Source organism: Mugil cephalus, chromosome 20 (genome assembly GCF_022458985.1).
Source record: "Mugil cephalus isolate CIBA_MC_2020 chromosome 20, CIBA_Mcephalus_1.1, whole genome shotgun sequence".
Lineage (NCBI taxonomy): Eukaryota > Metazoa > Chordata > Actinopteri > Mugiliformes > Mugilidae > Mugil > Mugil cephalus.
In genome coordinates this window covers 517,218-535,699 of record NC_061789.1, presented here as the reverse complement: position 1 = coordinate 535,699, position 18,482 = coordinate 517,218, and the positions used below count along the sequence as shown (strand labels likewise).

At 47.0% G+C, this 18,482-nt stretch overlaps 2 protein-coding genes across 6 annotated transcripts in view; one reads left to right on the top strand and one right to left on the bottom strand.

The window, feature by feature from the left end:
* The window catches only part of clec16a (C-type lectin domain containing 16A), a 34,467-nt gene extending 32,255 nt beyond the window's left edge, over positions 1-2,212 (top strand). For 4 of the 5 annotated variants that reach the window (XM_047571273.1, XM_047571274.1, XM_047571275.1 and 1 more), the window contains one exon: positions 1,171-2,212. In XM_047571273.1, the coding sequence (XP_047427229.1) occupies positions 1,171-1,604 (434 nt within the window). In that variant the 3' untranslated portion in view covers positions 1,605-2,212. The remainder of the gene's footprint in view (positions 1-1,170) is intronic. The other variant, XM_047571276.1, reaches the window with a different exon arrangement.
* A 5,191-nt stretch (positions 2,213-7,403) lies between these two features.
* Positions 7,404-9,705, bottom strand: socs1a (suppressor of cytokine signaling 1a). Its single transcript, XM_047571316.1, has 2 exons — positions 9,542-9,705; positions 7,404-8,696 (listed from the first exon to the last, which is right to left on the bottom strand). Exon 2 carries the CDS (start codon positions 8,637-8,639, stop codon positions 7,989-7,991), a length of 651 nt encoding a protein of 216 aa, XP_047427272.1. The 5' UTR covers positions 8,640-8,696; positions 9,542-9,705; the 3' UTR covers positions 7,404-7,988.
* Positions 9,706-18,482: the final 8,777 nt, after the last annotated feature.

Below are 18,482 nucleotides of genomic sequence, written 5' to 3'. Positions count from 1 at the left end.
CCTCCTCCTCCTCCTCCTCCTCCTCCTCCTCCCCCCCCCCCCCATGTGTTGGGTGTAGCCAGGGCCACGTACAAACACTATATACACACAAACCACCTCCACCACAGCAGATTCTAGTGGTGTGTCACACTGTCACATACGTGTCTATATGTGGTCTGCGTGACAATGTCAACACAACAGAGCTTTACTCTAGAGACCAGAGCTACGGGGGGAGGAGGGGGGGAGGGGGGAAGGAGGGGGAGGAGGGGGAGCTTTTTACATCATGCACTTATAGAAAATATAAAGAGAATAAAAATGGAGACGATAAGAACCAGAACATGAAATGTCGTGCAGGAACTTAGATGAAGTGGTGAAGCCAGACTTTATTTATTTATTTCTATTTATTTCTACTTCTATGAGCTGCAGGAACGAGCTCCTCTTCTCAGCCTGTCGCGTTTCTCCTTGATAAAACGTGTTGGTTGAATCCTATAATGATTTTATCATTGGAACCAGAGGAACATGACGTGTTACATCATGCAGCGTTTACTCAAACACACCTGACAGAGTCCAGGGCTCTGATTGGCTCATTAAAACTGCTGCTTTCCCATAAACCACCAGAGGAACCATGGAGGGTTTAACAGCTGGGACGGCGTCATGATTCAGGCCTTTTATTATCAGAACAATACTCACCTGAAACATGTGTTTTTAAGAGTTTGGTCATAGATGATGATTCATGTGAATTTATCTGGGTTTGGTCTCAACCTGTTTGTGTGAGTTACATTTCATTAGGTTTAATGCTGCGGTGACAGATACATTCAGATTAATGAAAACATTAACTCCATCATTTATGCACAAATCCTTTATCCCTCTTATTAATTCAGTGGAAGCACAGAAAAAAGGGGGCGTGTCTGTGTAAGAGGACAGACATTTACAGGAAATGAATGAATGATTGAATGAATGTGTCATGTTTATATGCAGAGGTTAAAAGTCTGAGCCGGTTCATAGAAGACGAGCTGGTTTAAGGAACACGGGTCTCGTCTTATCAGAGACGTTTACGGCCTCAGACGCTCAATAGGAGCCAATAAAAGACAATAAAAGCCAATAAAAGTCAAACTGAAAGGAGTCAGACCAACGACATCATTCACTCATTCCAGACTCCTCACCCTCTCCTCACCCTCTGCTCCCCCCTAGATGATGCCACGTTCCTGGAGCACACCCCTCCTTCGTCTTCGGGTGGGGAAGGTGAAGGAGGGGGAGGAGGGGGAGGAGGTGGGGAAGTAACAGTGGTGTCCTCTGCTCCCTCCTCCCCAGCTCTGGCCCCGAGCCTCACGCCGGCCTCCCAGCCGACCATCTCCCTCCTCACGGCGCCCAGCGACGCCGACGCCCTCAGCGTGGAGTCGCTCACCCTGCTGCCCCCCGCCGACTCCCCGCATCTGCACCCGTGTGCCGGCCACGCCCCCCAGAGACCGGACGCCTCCATCCAGGAGGAGGAGGAGGAGGAGGAGGAGGAGGAGGCGACGGTAAAAGAAGAAACCACGGAGACGACGGAGTGTGTCACGCCCACGGACGAGCCTGAAGGTAAAGACTCACCTGTAGACGCCCCTGACTCACCTGAGCTGGATTAGAGGACCATCGTGTCGGGGCCTGTAGGAGAGACTGAAGCACTCAGAGACTCCTCTTACTTCTCCTGCTCCTCTTACTCCTCTTTCTCCTCCCGACCTGTTCTCAACGCAGCCAGCAGCTTTTCTACCGTCTGACCAATCACAGACCTGCGTCCTCGTTAAGTCTCTGGTTCGTTAGCGTTTAACTGCCACTGCCTCCACCGACTCTCATTAGTCTGACACCGTAACAGACGAATAGACTCACATTCATCACCTCACCCCCCTCCTCCCCCCTCCTCCCCCCTCAGCCTCCGTCTGCAGACGTTCATCTGATAGATTTAGACAAATAAAATACGGAAACGCAACGAGGAAATGATTGGATTTAATCAGATGAAGCTTCACTACTGCAATAACCCTGAGAGCTAATTAACTGGGGGAGAGGTGAGTGTGTCCAGGACGGGGGGACGGGGGAGGACGGGGGGGGGGGGGGGGCTTTTAACCTTGGTTCATGGCTGGATTTGGACATTATTATTTATTCTTCCCTCCTTCATCTCTCTTTTTATTCGTCTCTGCTGCTGTGGCCTCACAGCTCAAGTCTTATTTTTTAATCTGTGCAGTTTCTAAAGAAGAATCCAGAGCAATACCCCCCCCCCCCCCCCCCCCCCCCCTCCCCTCCCCCCCCCCCCCCCCCCCCCCCCCCTCGTGTTTCGGGTTCGGGGTTTCCCTTCCTGCTCCCGTGGATCTCTGCAGACTGACGGAGGCTCGGCCTGAGACCACGTGAGGGTTTTTTTGGGGCTGATCGTAGTGTAACATGTTTGTATGCTCTGTAAATGCTTTTCAACTTGTAATTATTGTTAATGAACAAAAGACAGGAAGAAATAAAGAACTGCAATAAATTATTCTGCTTAACATCAGAGACTCTGCGGCACCAGACTCTTATTTCCTTGGCACGTTTCAGGAAGTGACTCACCTGGACTCAGGAATTCGTTCTCTGAGTTTGACCCAGATTGACTCGTGTTTGAGCTGCTCTGCTGCTGCTCTGCTGCTGCTCTGGTTTGTCTTCGTTCTTCTCTTCTCTTCTCTTCTTTGTTGTTATTGTGGCCGACAAAGAACAGAACCAGTCGGCCTCGTCTACACGGCTGCAGCTGAGCCAGGAACTCTGCAGGAACTCATCCGACTGGGAAACACTTGAATTCATCGTGTTTCCGTTCTCGTGTCCATTGTCCCTCAGGATCCAAGTCTGGATCTGGTCCAGGTTTTATTTTTAGAAACAGAGCAATGAAAACATCCAAACTCTTTTATTTTTAGGGCGTTTTGTGACGTGTGAGTTGAACAGAATATTAATTTAAATAATATAAATAAAACTAAGATTGAGAAATAAATGAACCAGTATAATAATGATAATAATAATAATAATAAACTGGTGATGTGGAGGAAAACTGATGTGACGTCACAGCAGTGGAGCTAAAGAAGCTAAGCTAATTCCAAACTGTTAGCACCAGCAGCGTTAGCGTCACGGCCCGTGTCTCAGCCCGTGTCTCAGCCCGTGGACGGTTCCTCGCTGAGAGCTCTCTAACCTTTTGAACCTCAGCTAAACCTCGACTGAACGCCGTCTGCATCTGGGCCAAACCTCGGGTGAATCTGGTGTGAACCAGATGTTGTTTTTCTCAGTAGAGACGTGAAGTTCTGCAGAAAGGTGCGACCAGGAATCACACTTGACGTGTTTTCGGTGTGTCTGGTGTCCTGCTGCTGCACCAACATGTCACCGGCTGAGAAACGGTTTCAAAGTGAAGTCGAGCTCCTTCTGACAGGAACCAGGCTGTGCACGCCGATGGCCTGATACCTCGTATTCAGCCCCTTCAAAGGTTTCACTTCGAGTTTGGACGTAAACTGAAATCTTCTGGTTGGTTGATGCAGTTCCACCACGGAGGAGTTGGTGGTTCTAGTTTCCTCTCGTTCACAGAATCTGAGTAGAGGCTCCTGTAAGAGCAGCAGAGGAGGACCTCCTCCCGTTGAGGACTTAAATGATCTTTTCTTGCTTGTGCTGGTGTGTGTTTGTGTGTTGGGCTGAAGTGTGAAGCCGGTGACGTTTCCCCTTTCTACCTGAGCCGTGCGGCGGCTGCAGGAGTCCTCAGTCATCTTGTGGTCTGTACGTGTTGCTTTTATCGCGGTTCCTCTCTTCAGGGAAGTCTGGTGGTGTGTGCGTAAACGTGAACCAGTTCCTGGTACTGGCAGCGACACTCAGTGTGTGTGTGTGTGTGTGTGTGTGTGTGTGTGTGTGTGTGTGTGTGTGTGTTTTCTCTGTAGTGAACCACAGTCCCGGAGCTGAAGCAGCTTCTTAGTTTGCAGAGTTCAGAAAAAAACGTCAGCGTTTAAAAAGCTGCAGCACGTGTGATCGCTGTAAATATTCAGGATCTTTGTTTCTCTGACTGAGGCCGAGTTCCTTTCAGGACGTTTAGTTCAGTCAGATTTATTAGAAATTCCTCCTTAATCATGTGCAGCTGTGTTCGACGTTCTCGTGCCTACGTTTGAAGCAGATACCAGCTAGAAATGAGGAAATGACTTCGCTTTGTGCAGCAGAAACAAAACCTTAAAGTCCTGCAGTGGAAGCTCCTGCAGACACACACACACACACACACACACACACACACACACACACACACACACACACACACACACCCCAGATAAAACCACAACAGGAGCGTTTAGCACTTTTACTTTTACACGGATCCCACAGACCAGGCTGGTGAAAGGTAATTAGAGTTGTCTTTACGAGCGGCTCTGGTCTCTACGAGGAGACGGGGGAGATTAGAAACATGAGAAGGGTCTACGGCCCGAGGAAGCTAAGCTATGCTAAGCTAACTAGCTGTGTTTACACAGACTGTAACGTACAGATATAAGGGGGGGGTTTACTACAGGTAAAAGCCTTAATAGAGACCTAAGACAGCGTCACAGACTCTTAGTCTCAGACTCTTGTCATAGTATTAGCAGCTTCTACATGAAGTGAAACTGCTCATCAGCCACGTCCTCTTTTTGGGAAAAAATAGAAACTTTTTGTGCCGTTTCCAAAAACTTTTTGTAATAAATGAAAATAATAGAAGAAGCGTTTTCTAACTGAAAGCAGAAATATATTTTTTTCCAGCTTCAACATGTTGTGTAATAGGAGTAGGAGAAGGAAGGAGGTGGGGGTGGGGGTGGGGGTGGGGGTGGGGGGTTGGTATTGAATAGTTCTTGTGAATCTCTTATCTGAGATCCCATTAACTAGAAGAGGAAGCCGGTGACTAACAATGGTTCAGGGAACCAGTTCTCAATGACTTTTATTCTTAGGAGGAAAAATCTCCTCCAGGAGACGACGATTCATCTGATTCATTCACTTCAGCTTCACATTCACCTTCTGAAGCAGAAGAACGAGAAGAAGAAGAAGAAGAGTTTGAGGTGAAAGGACAGAAAAGTCCGGGTGGAGGGTTCCTCAGAAGTCAGCTGATCAGCATGAAGTCTTAGAACACATCACTACACCTTCGGCTTCTCAAAATAGTCGGGAATGTCCTGAAAACTGAGGCTGAGAGTGAAACCGCTTGATTGACTCACCAACAATACACACAAACACACAAACACACAAACACACACACCTTAATATGGAGGTGAGACTCTGGTATAAACTCATAACGCAGAGATCACTGACTCATGTTCCCCTCCTCTCGGCCTCGTCCTCACGCTGAGATAATTCTGTCCTCATCGAACTCAAACTCTGACTCACGGTTGTGTGTTTGTTGTTTGTGTGGCTGCGCTTGTCTAGACCCAAGAGACTTTTAGAAAATCCCCCGGAGATCAGAGCTGTTTCTGGTGAGGTTTGGTTTCTGGAGGATAGTCCACAGAGATTAGGTCTGACTGAGTGGAAGAGTGACACACGCTCTCACAAATGTCACGAAACTGCCAAATATCACCAAAATTGTGATGCTGCCGGGAGATAAAGCTTCTCACGCTGAGATTAAGGGTTCCCACGCGCTCTGCTTCTGCACCGCGAGGCGCCCGGTGGCTCATAAACGGCTCCTTTTATCAATGGAGTCTGGTTGGAGGTGAAGAGAGCACGGTTCTCCCACAGAACCTCCAGAGATAAAGAACGTTACTCTGAACTCTATCTCCTCCAGGTGACGTTCAGCAACACTTCAAAGAAACGTCTCAGAGTCGACTCAACCTGGAACCTCCACTGGTCGTCTGCTGATAAATCAGCGTCACGTGAGGACGGAAATCTGTGTGGACAGAGACGTGGACACCTGTTCTTCTTCTACTCTTCTATTTCCAACAGCAGAACCAATAAAGTTACAGGAAAAGCTTCTTCTGGTTTCCTCTACCTCCTACTTCTTCTTCTACTCTTCTGCTTCCAGCAGATTTGATGCTTATTTGGATGTAAACACATCTTACATGGGACCCTACAGAAGCTTTAAAATCTCACCAAACCAAATCGAAGCTAGAAATATTTCATAAAGATGTCGGCGATAAGATCTGAGCGTAAAACCAGGACGTATTTACATAGCGCCCGCCGCAGGGGTTTACCCCGTAGAGCCGTGGTGTCTGAAACCCTAATAATTAAATTCCATGCCCTACATAGGGCACTCAGCGTTTCCCATAAACCACTGCAACATCCCATCATGCATCGGCCGTTAGTGGCTGTTAGTCTGACGCCACTTTCGTCATGTAAATTTAATGATGCAACAGCAGCTGGGCGTCAAATAATGACACGTGTAAAGTCCTAAAACTGTCAGAGCTCAACGTATAAAACATGAAACTCTAGACGAGGAGTAGAGCTTCCACACGGGATGTTCAGGGTGAAGTCTTCTTCTGTTACATTAATTCAAACTTCTTCTTCTTCTTCTATTAAATGAATTCACACGTCTGCTTTGTCTCATACTTCTTCTCCTGTTCTATTTCCAGCAGATTTGATGTGTTTGGGTGTAAACACATGTTCAGGGTGAAGTCTTCTTCTTCTGTGGAATTAATTCAAACTTCTTCTTCTTCTTCTGTGGAATTAATTCAAACTTCTTCTTCTTCTGTGGAATTAATTCAAACTTCTTCTTCTTCTTCTGTGGAATTAATTCAAACTTCTTCTTCTTCTTCTATTAAATGAATTCACACGTCTGCTTTGTCTCATACTTCTTCTTCTCCTGTTCTATTTCCAGCAGATTTGATGTGTTTGGGTGTAAACACATGTTCAGGGTGAAGTCTTCTTCTTCTGTGGAATTGATTCAAACTTCTTCTTCTGTGGAATTAAGTCAAACTTCTTCTTCTGTTGAATTACTTCAAACTTCTTCTTCTTCTTCTTCTTGTCGTATTGTGCAGCTTTGAGACGTTGACCTGTTCCTCACCTGTTCCTCCCCCTCCTCCCTCCGACATCATTTTGAACCCTCCCCCTCCCCTCCCTCCCCCCTCCCCCCTCCCCCCCGGTTCTCCTCACTCTGCCCATTTACATTCATTTAAAATAAATGCCGTGTGCTGGAGTGTTTTTATTAGTCATCCCTGTGAGATCTCACTGTAAGTCTGACCCTGATCTAACACGTCTCTGTCAAACCACTAACCCCAAAAAATTCCCACTTCCTTTTGAGGGAATGTGAATGTGCTGCGGGTCCTCATGAGGCTGAGCGCCGCTCCTTCTCTTCACTATGTGTCACCTCTGGACTGTTTCTGGTAAGTGTGTGTGCGTCTAAGCGTAACAGTCCATTTACACTCCGTCCTACACACATGAGTCACCGTGGTGACGATACTGTACTCTACCTTCACACTTCCTGTCTGGTCCCCGTGTGACAACACCAAACCAGAACCAAAGCGTCAACTTTAAATACTTTTTATTTGCAAATATCATAGACACAAAAATAAAATTAGAAGTTAGAAAGAGTGATTTGGTAAAAACCCAGTCGTATGGTTTCTGCGCGGCAGACAGTTGATTCAGAGATGAGGAACCTCTGGTACAGTACAAGGAGACGTCGATAACATTCATGAGGGATGTAAACATTCAACGTTAGAGTTTTAAATGTGCTACGAGAAAAAAAAGCTGCTTCTTCTTCTGCTTCTGCTTCTGCTTCAAGCGGACCCTCCTCCACCACACGTCCACACAGCTGCTGGATGTGTGTCCTCCTGGGGCCCTGCTGGACCCCGTCCTGTCCCTCATGTCTCTGCCATGTCTCTGTGTTAATGCAGGGCCTCCAGACGGGTCCCAGCGGGTCCGTGTGCAGCGCCGAGTCCTCGAGGTAACGTGTGTTGAAATGCACAACGTCCGACAACGACAACAACAACAACAACTCCTCCTCCTCCTTGGAGACGTCCCACAGCCCTCCAGCTGAGAGGGGTTAGTCCGTCGCCATGGTGACGCAGCCTCCGCCTCCGCCTCCTGAGCGTGACGGACGGGTGCGCCGCTCACAGTTTGTAAGGGAACTCCAGCAGGAAGTCCTGCACCACGTGGGTCAGCGGCAGCTCCGGGACCCGACCCTCTCCACCGCACAGCTCCAGGATCCGCTTCCTGCACAGCTCCTGCAGCGTGGGCTTCCATCGCCTGTAGGGGGCGCTCAGGCTCTTCTTCGGGGAGTGGATGTAATGCTCCAGGAGGGCGAAGACGCTGGGGAAGGAGCGCTCGCTGCAGGACAGGGAGAAGCGCTGGCGCTTGTACTCGATGCGGACGCTGACCGGCCCGTTCTTGGCGTGGAAGGACAGCGTGAAGAAGACGTCCTTCTGGCTGCTGTCCCGGATCAGGAAGCTTCCCAGGGGCGCGTCCTGTAGTTTGCGGTGGGCCTCCTCCACTCCCAGAGGACCCCAGTAGAAGCCGGAGCGTTCCAGCTGAGCCGCCGTGTCCGTGATGATCTTACAGTCCTCCTTGCTGGTGAACGTCCGGAAGTGGGTCAGGGGCACGGGGGCAGATCTCTGGGACGGGTTCGGATGAGCCCGGCGCTGGAGCTGCTCCGACTCGGTGCGACGGGATGAAGACGAGGACGAGGACGAGGATGAGGATGCAGAAGAGGAGCTTGACAAGTGGGTCTTGTCATGGTCGTCCAATGTGCTGTCGGCTACCATCCTACAGGGGAGAGAGGCCCCAAACCCTCTCCCATCTCTACCCACCACACTGACATCCTGGGGGAGGAGGGGGAGGAGGGGGAGGAGGAGGAGGAGGAGGAGGAGGAGAAAGAGAAAGAGACACAGTCACTTTAAATGCACATCATAAATAAATAAACACAACAGCAGCATCATGGAGTCAGAGACCAGACTCTGAGTCCTGGTCTCTGTGGTTCACATGGTTCATAATCAGCTCTGGTATCAGCGCGCACACACACACACACACACACACACACACACACTCACACACACACTCATTTACATGTCTATCTTTGTGAGGACACTCGCTGATGTAATTCATTCTAGAACCAGAACCTTAAACTGAGTCTGGATCCTAAAACAACTCATGTCCTCACTTCAGTGGTTCAAACTAAGACCTGGTCCTCACAAACACACACACACACACACACACACACACACACACACGCACTGAAACATGAGCCTCAAACTAAAAACACACACAAACTAAAACTATAAACTCTCCTTTTTTTATTTTTTTAACTTTCTTTCCTTTTTTTTTTTTTTTAAATCGTTTCCGGGTCACTGAGCTGAACCAGGTCCGAATCCTGACCCTGAACCGCCCGGACTCTACAGGATCAGCTGATGATTAACAGGTGATGACAGAGACTTTTATACCTTCTCTCACATTTACAGCAAACTGAAAAAAGTCGCTCTTTCTGCTCGTGTTTTAGTTTTTACGTCTGTTTCTCAGAGCAGCGGTGAAGGAGTTAAATGTTAAATCCTCTCGGGACTTTTCGGTCCAGTCTCCGGTTCCCGGAGCCTCAAACTAAATCCTCCTCCAGGTCCCGGGGAGACCCACTAGTCCACAGCTCTGACTTGTGTTACTTTTTGTGTTTTCTCACCGTTTTGTTCAAACTCCGGATCCTTTTCGAGTTAAATCCCAAAGCGAAGCGCGCTCATTAATCCAGGAGCTGATAAATCCAGTGGCTCCTCAGACCCGGTCCGCCCGTGTCTCTGTCCTCTCTGTCCTCTCTGTCCTCTCAGATCATGTGTGTGAACATCGTGGTAAACAGAGATGGTCTTTATATCAGCGCACCACGCTCCTCCTCCTCTACTCCTCCTCTCTGCCTCTGTTTAGCGGCAGCGCTGCAGTTTCTCTGAAACAGAAACGAAAGTGAAACTGAGCTCAGATCAGTCCCTGCTCTCGCTTACTTTGAAGCCAGCGTTATTTGGAGAAATTCAAGAAAACCGCAAAGCCACATGACAGCAGGGCGTTTCCAGAAAGACAGGTGACAGATTCGAGTAATGGAGTAATGACCCCGGCGCAATATCCAGAATGCATGGATGCGTGGGGGGTGGGTGGGGGGGTGGAGGGATGCATGGATGGATGGATGCATGGATGGATGGAAGGTGTCTCTGCTGCTGCTGCTGCTGCTGCTGCTGCTGGTTTATTAATATGCACAGACAGGTTCAGTCATTGTTCTGTCTGAGTCACTGTGCAGCTCTTTGCTTCTATCTTTGTTCCACATGTGGAACTAGTTGTGATGCAGGACACGTTTCAGAGGAATCTGAAAGCTGAGCGGAGTCAAAGGACCCTCCTGTTGCTCACAGGACTCATTCTCTGCTGCAGATTTAAATAACAACAGCTTGGCCCTGCAGAGAAGTGAAAGTTATCCACTGGTGGGTCTCAGGTTCCTGAACAGAAAGTTAAGGGAAAAGGCTGCAGGTCTGATGAGTCTGGTCTGGCTCTGACGGGGTTAAATGAACAGCTGTTTATCTGAGGAGGCTCTGCAGGATGAACACGATGAACACACGATGATCAGCTGGACTGTGGCTCGGCTGCATCATGACATACGTTTATGTTGCGTGTCCTGTAACATGCGTTGGTCTGATGCAGCGTCCATGAGTTTCATTTCTGTGAAACAGGCAGAAGCGGCTGAAACATGACCTGAGCGCTGGAGCGTTTATTCACATCTAAACACAAACACGTTCAAAGACAAACGGGAGAAAAGTGCAGACGAGACAGAATCCGTTTTTATTGCTCCTGTTCTGCAGCAGCTCCTCAGCCAAACAAAGCTGCTGTGATGACATGAACCAGCTGCAACACGTCTCTGGAACCAGCCGCCGTGTTTTTTCTCTTTAAATCTGATAAACGGATCAGCTGCTTCAGGAAAACTGAAACTTTAGCGGCCGAGCGTCCTGGTCTGCAGAGGATCAGGACGTGGTCACTCGTTCTCAGGCTCAACAAACAGAAATGGAGGAAAAACTAGAATCAGACGGTAGAAAGTAATGAAATAAAGTTCTGTCTCTGTCTCATTAAAGCACATACGAGTGTTAGTGAACATGTGTTCTGCATTTATTGCACATGTTGAGTCCAGAGTCCAGTAAATATATGAGGACATGAATTAAATCCAAGCGGTTCCAGGAAACCCGGCTCCTCCCATCAGGCCTTGCTCCATAACAGAATCTACTTTCAGTATGAAGACAATCTGAGGATGCTCGTTTAATCACCTCACTCAGTTATTCTTTCATTTCTTCTTCCTGTAAATCATTTACAGGTTTTAATAATCACAGTAACACAGTCATGCTGAGATGTGCAATTGGTCTGATTGTTGATGCGGTTTCATTTTCTTTCAGCTCAACATTTTATTTTAAACAACTCATCATTATGTCACGGTAAATTCTTTCTCCCGAGAGAGATTCTCCTTCTTTGATTCTGAGCCTTAAAGTCACATGATTCTCTTTATTTACTGAAGCTCTGGGCCAGTAAATAACGGGGGGGGGGGGGGCTGTAACCTGAGTCCTGGGTCCTGAGATGTGTCCTCAGCTGATCTCATCCCTCTGATCCTGGAGTCCACAGGGAAGTGGAAGTTCAGCTGAAATAAGAAGAATGAGTTTCTTTGAATGTTCAGTGATTCTAGGAAAAGGCAGCGGAAGGTTTTAGGTTCTGCTCCCGACTGAAGTCACGACGAGAGGATTCAGGAGAAAAGCAGAATAACAACCTAGAAATAACAACAACTGCACGTTAGTTTCAAAGAAGAACACGTTAAATCAGGAGAACGTTCCCATTTAATGAAACATCCTTCTTTAGAAAAATACTGTTAACTTGACTCCACGTTCTCTGAACTAAGTCATTTTCATTGAAGAAATGTCTGGTCTTCTTTGTAACTTTGTGACTTTGCAAATTCCTGGTGGGAAACTTGTGTTTGTACGTTTCTGTACGTTTGACACCGGCGGCCTGAAGGTTGTGATTGTGCAGCTGTGACTGTTTGTTTACTCGTGTTTACTCGTGAAAACAGAATCGGCCTCTGGATTAAAGTGTGAAGCTTCAGGTTTGGGTGAATCCTCGCGTGACTGAGTTTCCTGGATGTGTTGAATCAGAGCAGGTACGTCCTCCCTCTCTGACACAAAGGTCACACACAGTAAAACTGGTTTAGAGCTGAGCTGGATCCAGTCTGGCTGCTGCTGCTGTTTCTGAAGAAAAGCTCCGTTTCTTAACAATCAGCCGAAACTCGCCCGTCTGGTTCTGAAGCCTCAGAGCAGCCGTCCCCCCGTGTCCCCCGTCCCCCCCGTCCCCCCGTCCCCCGTCCCCCCCGTCCCCTCGTCCCCCACGTCCCCCGTCCCCCCCGTGTCCCCCGTCCCCCCGTCCCCCACGTCCCCCCATCCCCCGTCCCCCCGTCCCCCCGTCCCCTCGTCCCCCCCGTCCACCCCGTCCCCCACGTCCCCCCGTCCCCCGTCCCCCGTGTCCACACAGATCGTTTCAGGTGGTTGTAATCGTCCTGCGGCTGATAACAAGCTTTATTTTGGATCTTAGACACGAGTCAGACGCGTTAAAAACAGCTCTCTTGTAACTTTAGTTACTTTCATTTTCGAACCTTAAATTAGCTGAATTACAGACGATCGTCAACGAGCCACATATTCAGAATAGAATAGAATAGAAAACCTTTATTTCTCTCACAACGTAGAAATTGCAGAAGAACAATACAGAGTGGACTGTGTCAAAGATAAAAGATAAAAGAAGTATTAGTACATATAGAAGAAGTAATGAGTTACAGTAAGAGTAACTGTATCGTGACTAAAAGCGTGAATGAGATGAATCTGTTTCTATTGATCAGCCTCGACTAATATTTCCACGGTAACTGAAGAGAATGAATGAGGCAGCGTCTCCTCATTCATTCTCTTCCTCCTTCCATCCACAAACAGACGCGACGCCTCCGTTCATTGCTACAACGTTTCTGGTTTATCTTTCAAACAGGATCCGTCTGATCCGTGAGTCAGAGACGCCAGAACGGAGAACATCACCTCAACACACTGTTAGCCTCCCAGCTAGCAGTAGCTCTTCTTAGCTTCTCAGCTAACAGTAGCTCTTTCTAGCCTCTCAGCTAGCAGTAGCTACTCCTGGCCTCTCAGCTAGCAGTAGCTACTCCTAGCCTCTGAGCTAGGAGTACCTACTCCTAGCCTCTGAGCTAGCAGTAGCTCTTCCTAGCCTCTCAGCTAACAGTAGCTCTTCCTAGCCTCTCAGCTAATAGTAGCTCCTCCTAGCCTCTCAGCTAACAGTAGCTCTTCCTAGCCTCTCAGCTAACAGTAGCTCTTCCTAGCCTCTCAGCTAACAGTAGCTCTTCCTAGCCTCTCAGCTAATAGTAGCTCCTCCTAGCCTCTCAGCTAACAGTAGCTCTTCCTAGCCTCTCAGCTAACAGTAGCTCCTCCTAGCCTCTGAGCTAGCAGTAGCTCTTCCTAGCCTCTCAGCTAATAGTAGCTCCTCCTAGCCTCTCAGCTAGCAGTAGCTCTTCCTAGCCTCTCAGCTAACAGTAGCTCTTCCTAGCCTCTCAGCTAACAGTGGCTCTTCCTAGCCTCTCAGCTAGCAGTGGCTCTTCCTAGCCTCTCAGCTAGCAGTAGCTCTTCTTAGCTTCTCAGCTAACAGTAGCTCTTCCTAGCCTCTCAGCTAACAGTGGCTCTTCCTAGCCTCTCAGCTAACAGTAGCTCTTCCTAGCCTCTCAGCTAACAGTGGCTCTTCCTAGCCTCTTAGCTAACAGTAGCTCTTCCTAGCCTCTGAGCTAACCGTGGGTTGGTGGTTCTTGTAATTTGGTCCAGTGGACATGTGAGGAGATATTTCTTTTAGTTCTCTGATGTCGGTTTATTGTTGCTGAAACTTTCAGAAACTTGTTTTCTTTTGTCTGAGCATGAAAAACGAGGCCTTAATGTTTGGAGGGTTGATAATAATCCTTCTGGTAACTCTGTAATATTCTGTGGTATTTCCTTCAATCAAGTGGTTGCACGTGTTCGGTTTGACCTTTTCTCTGGGCGCCCGGATGAGATCATTCGATTATTCCTGTGTTTCTGTTGATAGACACACACACACACACACATATATATTTATATAGGAAAAGAATGTGTTGAAATATGAACCGTCGTTGAAATGTTTGTGCTCACAATGAAACTGAAATCTGGATTCATGCTGTGAGGTGAAGTTGTTTTGTTTAGATGGAGTCTTTCTGGGAAGGCTCCAAGTGGAGGAGGGAGGGGGGAGGAGGGGGGAGGAGGGAGGAGGGAGGAGGGAGGGGGGAGGGCGGTTTGTTGTCTTCACTAATCTGATTCCTCATCAGTGTAAAAACTTATTTTGCAGTTGATTGATGTAGATTAATGTCAGGGCAACTCCTTAAATACCTGCGTGATAAGTGCCAAGTCCTTCCATAGTCTGAACAGGCCCAGGGACGTTTAAAAATGTCCCCACAGGGACGTTTAAAAATGTCCCCACCAGGACACCGTGGCCCCACAGCACCAGGGTTCTGCGGGAGTCTGGTCCCCACACCTCAATAAAAACACGAACACACACACACTTTTATTCCACTCATATTTCATTTATTTTCATGTCATTTGTTAAGTAAATTCCGTGCACAGACTCATTGTGCGATTGCGTGACACAGTGTGTCTGTGTGTGTGTGTTTTACAGTTCATGCATGCAAAACAAGCCATTTATTTCAATGCAGGCTCGTCTGCGTGTGTCCAACATGTGGCCTGCGTCCACCACAGCGGCCGCAGTGTGAGAGAAACGCGTCTTATTCCAGGAACACGAAAGTGAAAGTGAACGTTTTCTGCCGTGGCAACAGGTGATGCAACACAGAGTTTCTGATTTATGATTGGCTCCTGCACACAAAACGGAGAAAATACACAAACGCTTCAAGTTGTCAAACCTTTTCCTGCATGAATTACGTTTAATATTTACGCGTTTAACCACTTTATAATAATTTTATAAATAATAAGATGTGTTACTACTAAGAGCCACCAGACAGTGTGTGGTTTTAGTCGATGTGTTTGGTTTTGGTTCTTCTTCTCTTCCTGGAATCATGAGCCAGAGTTCAGTCAAACACTGTAAGATGAATGTTTGTGAGCTGGTTCAGTTAAAGTGAAGATCAGGGATTTATCAGCTTCCCTGTGATTCTGCAGAAACGGAGGCAGGAAATGTGTGAGTATCCTTCTGTGACTGAATGTGTTCGATCTAATGACCCTTTAGCATGAAGCCGCACGGCCTCGTTTCCAGAACGCATCACGACATCTGCAGTGGAAACTCATCGTCTTCATTCTCTTTTTTGTCTTTTCTGCTGATAAAAAATGAGTCAAGGGTCAAGGAAGCTGCAGCACACGGAGTGGAAATCTGATAAAAGTCGTCTGAGGTAACACGGTGGTGACGGAACCTGAGATGATCAGATTAAACGTATTACAGTTGTATTTCCATGGCAATGATACTGACTGGGTGGAGTTCCTGCCAGTGTAGGAGGCTACGCTCGTAGCTTCTTAGCCAGTGCTAATGTAGCCAGTGAACCTAGTGAACCTGCAAAATAAAACCTGAGATGTTTGATGCAGTGTCTGTTATTTTCTGTCAGTTTGAAACATTTCAGGTGGTGACAGTAGAAGGAGGAGGTGAAGGAGGAGGAGGAGGTGAAGGAGGTGAAGGAGCATCCTCAGTGAGCTGTTAGATGAGGAGCTGCAGCCTCAGACTTCAGTTAAAGGTTCTTCTCTGTCTCAACCAGGAACTTTTAAACCAAAAACTAAATCCTGCAACTAAAACCCAAACTCTGATTCTGCCTGAAGCTTCTTCTGTTTCTGACTCAGACGTCATTTACAAACATCTAAAATGACTTTTCTGTCTGCAGCTCGTGGCACCGAGTTGGATTTTCCAACGTATTTGATTAAATGTCAGAGTCAGTTTCATCCGCACGCTCACGACCTGGTTCTGAGACGCGGCAGGTTCATCTCAGAGCGTCTTTAATAAAGTTTAATTGTCTCTGGGGTGATAAGCTGATAAGCCACGAACACGTAGCTCCACCTCTCCTCATGGCCGGGAACAACAATCACTTACAGGAACACGCCGTGAGCTTCTGGTGCTCAGATCTAATCTTTCCTCTAACTCAACTTTGATATGAACACAACCACAGGCCCCACCACCTCCTTCCCCTCTGCCCTGGTCATGTGACGTCCCGGCAGCTCATTATTCGACAAACCCGTCAGCCAATCAGAGCGAGGCAGCTCTGCTGTTCCTGTTTTAATCACACAGAGCGACACCTTTCGCTTTCAAAGAAATGAGGTGATGAACCGAAAGTGACGTCTGCGCGGAGCTGCTGGTCATTTCAGGAGGACGAGAGGCTCAATGACATCAACATCCTCTTTTCTGGTTGTGATGGAGAAGTGATGTTTCCACTCATTCTGTGGTTCAAACACACCAGCTCCTGTGTCTGTGTTTGTGAGGTCCACCCCCCCCCCCCTCCTCCCCCAAACCGGCCTCTGAACCCTAGAACCGAGCGGGACCAGGTTCTCACACTCAGATAAAACATCCCCATGACGTCAGGATCCCTGAATAGTTCTGGGTCTTAATGAAAACAGGAACACACTCAGAACACGGAGACGTAATAATGAAACTTTTCAGCTGCTTCTGTGTTAAAACCACGTCATGAATCAGCCTCCGAGGAAACAAACAGGTGCGAGTGAAGTCGACCGGACTCAAGTAACATTTAGCTAAAGGTTGCAAATGTGGAGCAGAGTCAGGGGGAGGGGCTGGCGGCGGTAACCGTGGTAACCGCCGCTTAGCATCAGGTGGGACAGAAACATGAAGGAAGAAAAACAAAGAACCAAAGCATGTGGACAGAAAGACATGTGGAGACGTCTTAGTTGTCTTCTAAGACTCTAGACGTTCACTGCTCCTCCTCCTGTTTCTCCTCCTCCTGCTCCTCCTCCTCCTCCTGCTCCTCCTCTCATATATCTGATCAGGTCATGTGATTTATCGCTCAGTTGAAATTTCTCGTCATGTGTCTCTTTTATCAACCACCTCCAAACCTCATTAATTAACATCTGCTGCTCTTTGTTCTCTTTATTCTGTTTAAACAGTTTTTTTTGTGCACATTTCTTGTCATATTATATCTGTGAGTTCGGCCTTTTCCACTATTTTATTTTGCATGTATTATTTTGTATGCGTGTGGTGCAGACGTATGAACTCGTAGCTGCAGGATGATGCCCATTTATCTCCATACACTCCTCATGTCTTGGCTCCAGTCACAGAGTCTTTGCAGAACCAGTCTCAGTCTGTGGTTTAGCTGTTAGCATCGTTAGCAGCCCGGTTGGTTCGTGTCTCCTCGTGCAGCTAAACACACAAAGGTCTCGTTTTTCTTTTGTCTGCTTTAACTTGTGCATGAGTCACATGAGAAACAGACTAAAGGAGGAAAGAGACGAACACAGGAATGTTTTACTTTGGGTGTTCCCTCAAATTATCGAGGGAGTGGCGTCTGCTCCACAGACAGACAGAAAACAATACGAGATTCTTAACCTCTGGTTTGATGAGGAAGGACCAGGCTGAGAGACGTCTAATAAAGGACCAGCGCTGTCATGTTCACATGAATCTAGAATATCAGAGAACAGGACAAACATGGTGCTCTCACTCCCTCTACTGGCAGATAACGGAACCACATGTGCTCAGACTTTATTATTCATTTATGCATCACTACGTAAAGTTTTAGATTTTATATGAACAAGATTTGCATAAATCTGTTGAGAAATAAATCAGATTGTAATGACATACTGACAGACCTCAGTATGTTACAGCTAAAACCAAGACAAGCAAATGTGCAGCCAGTGATATAAACATAATATATAAATATAATCAAATAAAAGTCACATTAAAACAGACAATAGTTCAGCCCCGTGTCAGAGCTGTAGGTCCAGGTTTGAGTCCAGTTTGCATGTTCTCCCTGTGTCTGCATGAGTTCCCTGCTCATTAGGCTAAATGTGATGCTAACCTGACATTAGGTGTGACTGTGAATGGTGGTTTCAATAATTCTTTACTAAAAATCTTTTTTATTTAACAACTTTTGTACCAGTCATACTAATTCCAGTTCATAACATGTGAATAATTGCTGGTAGAGTTAGATTCTGATCATATTCAAACATAATTAGTGGTTGTTTGATCTGATACATGGCTCCATCTTGAAGTCTCCATGGTTCTGATTCATGTCCTACAAAAAGAACTAAATGTCCTTTAGTCTCTTACGTGTCCTTTTTAAAAACTAAACTTGGTGATAAAGATAAAACGTACTTTGGAAAAGCTGACATTTCACAAAACAGGTAAAAGAGTTTAATAATAATAGTCCAATAATAGTAAAAAATGAAATAGTAACTTGTTTATCTAAGTGCAAATACAGAACAACCAACCTTGTAAAGTTAGCATCACTCATGTAAGTAGCATAGCCAAGCTAACACCAACTTTTCCCTCCAAAGGTTTATTATCAATGAAGTACTTTCAATTATAAACCTCACAGCTCAAAAGCAAAACTGACACTGACGTACATACAATAGTGC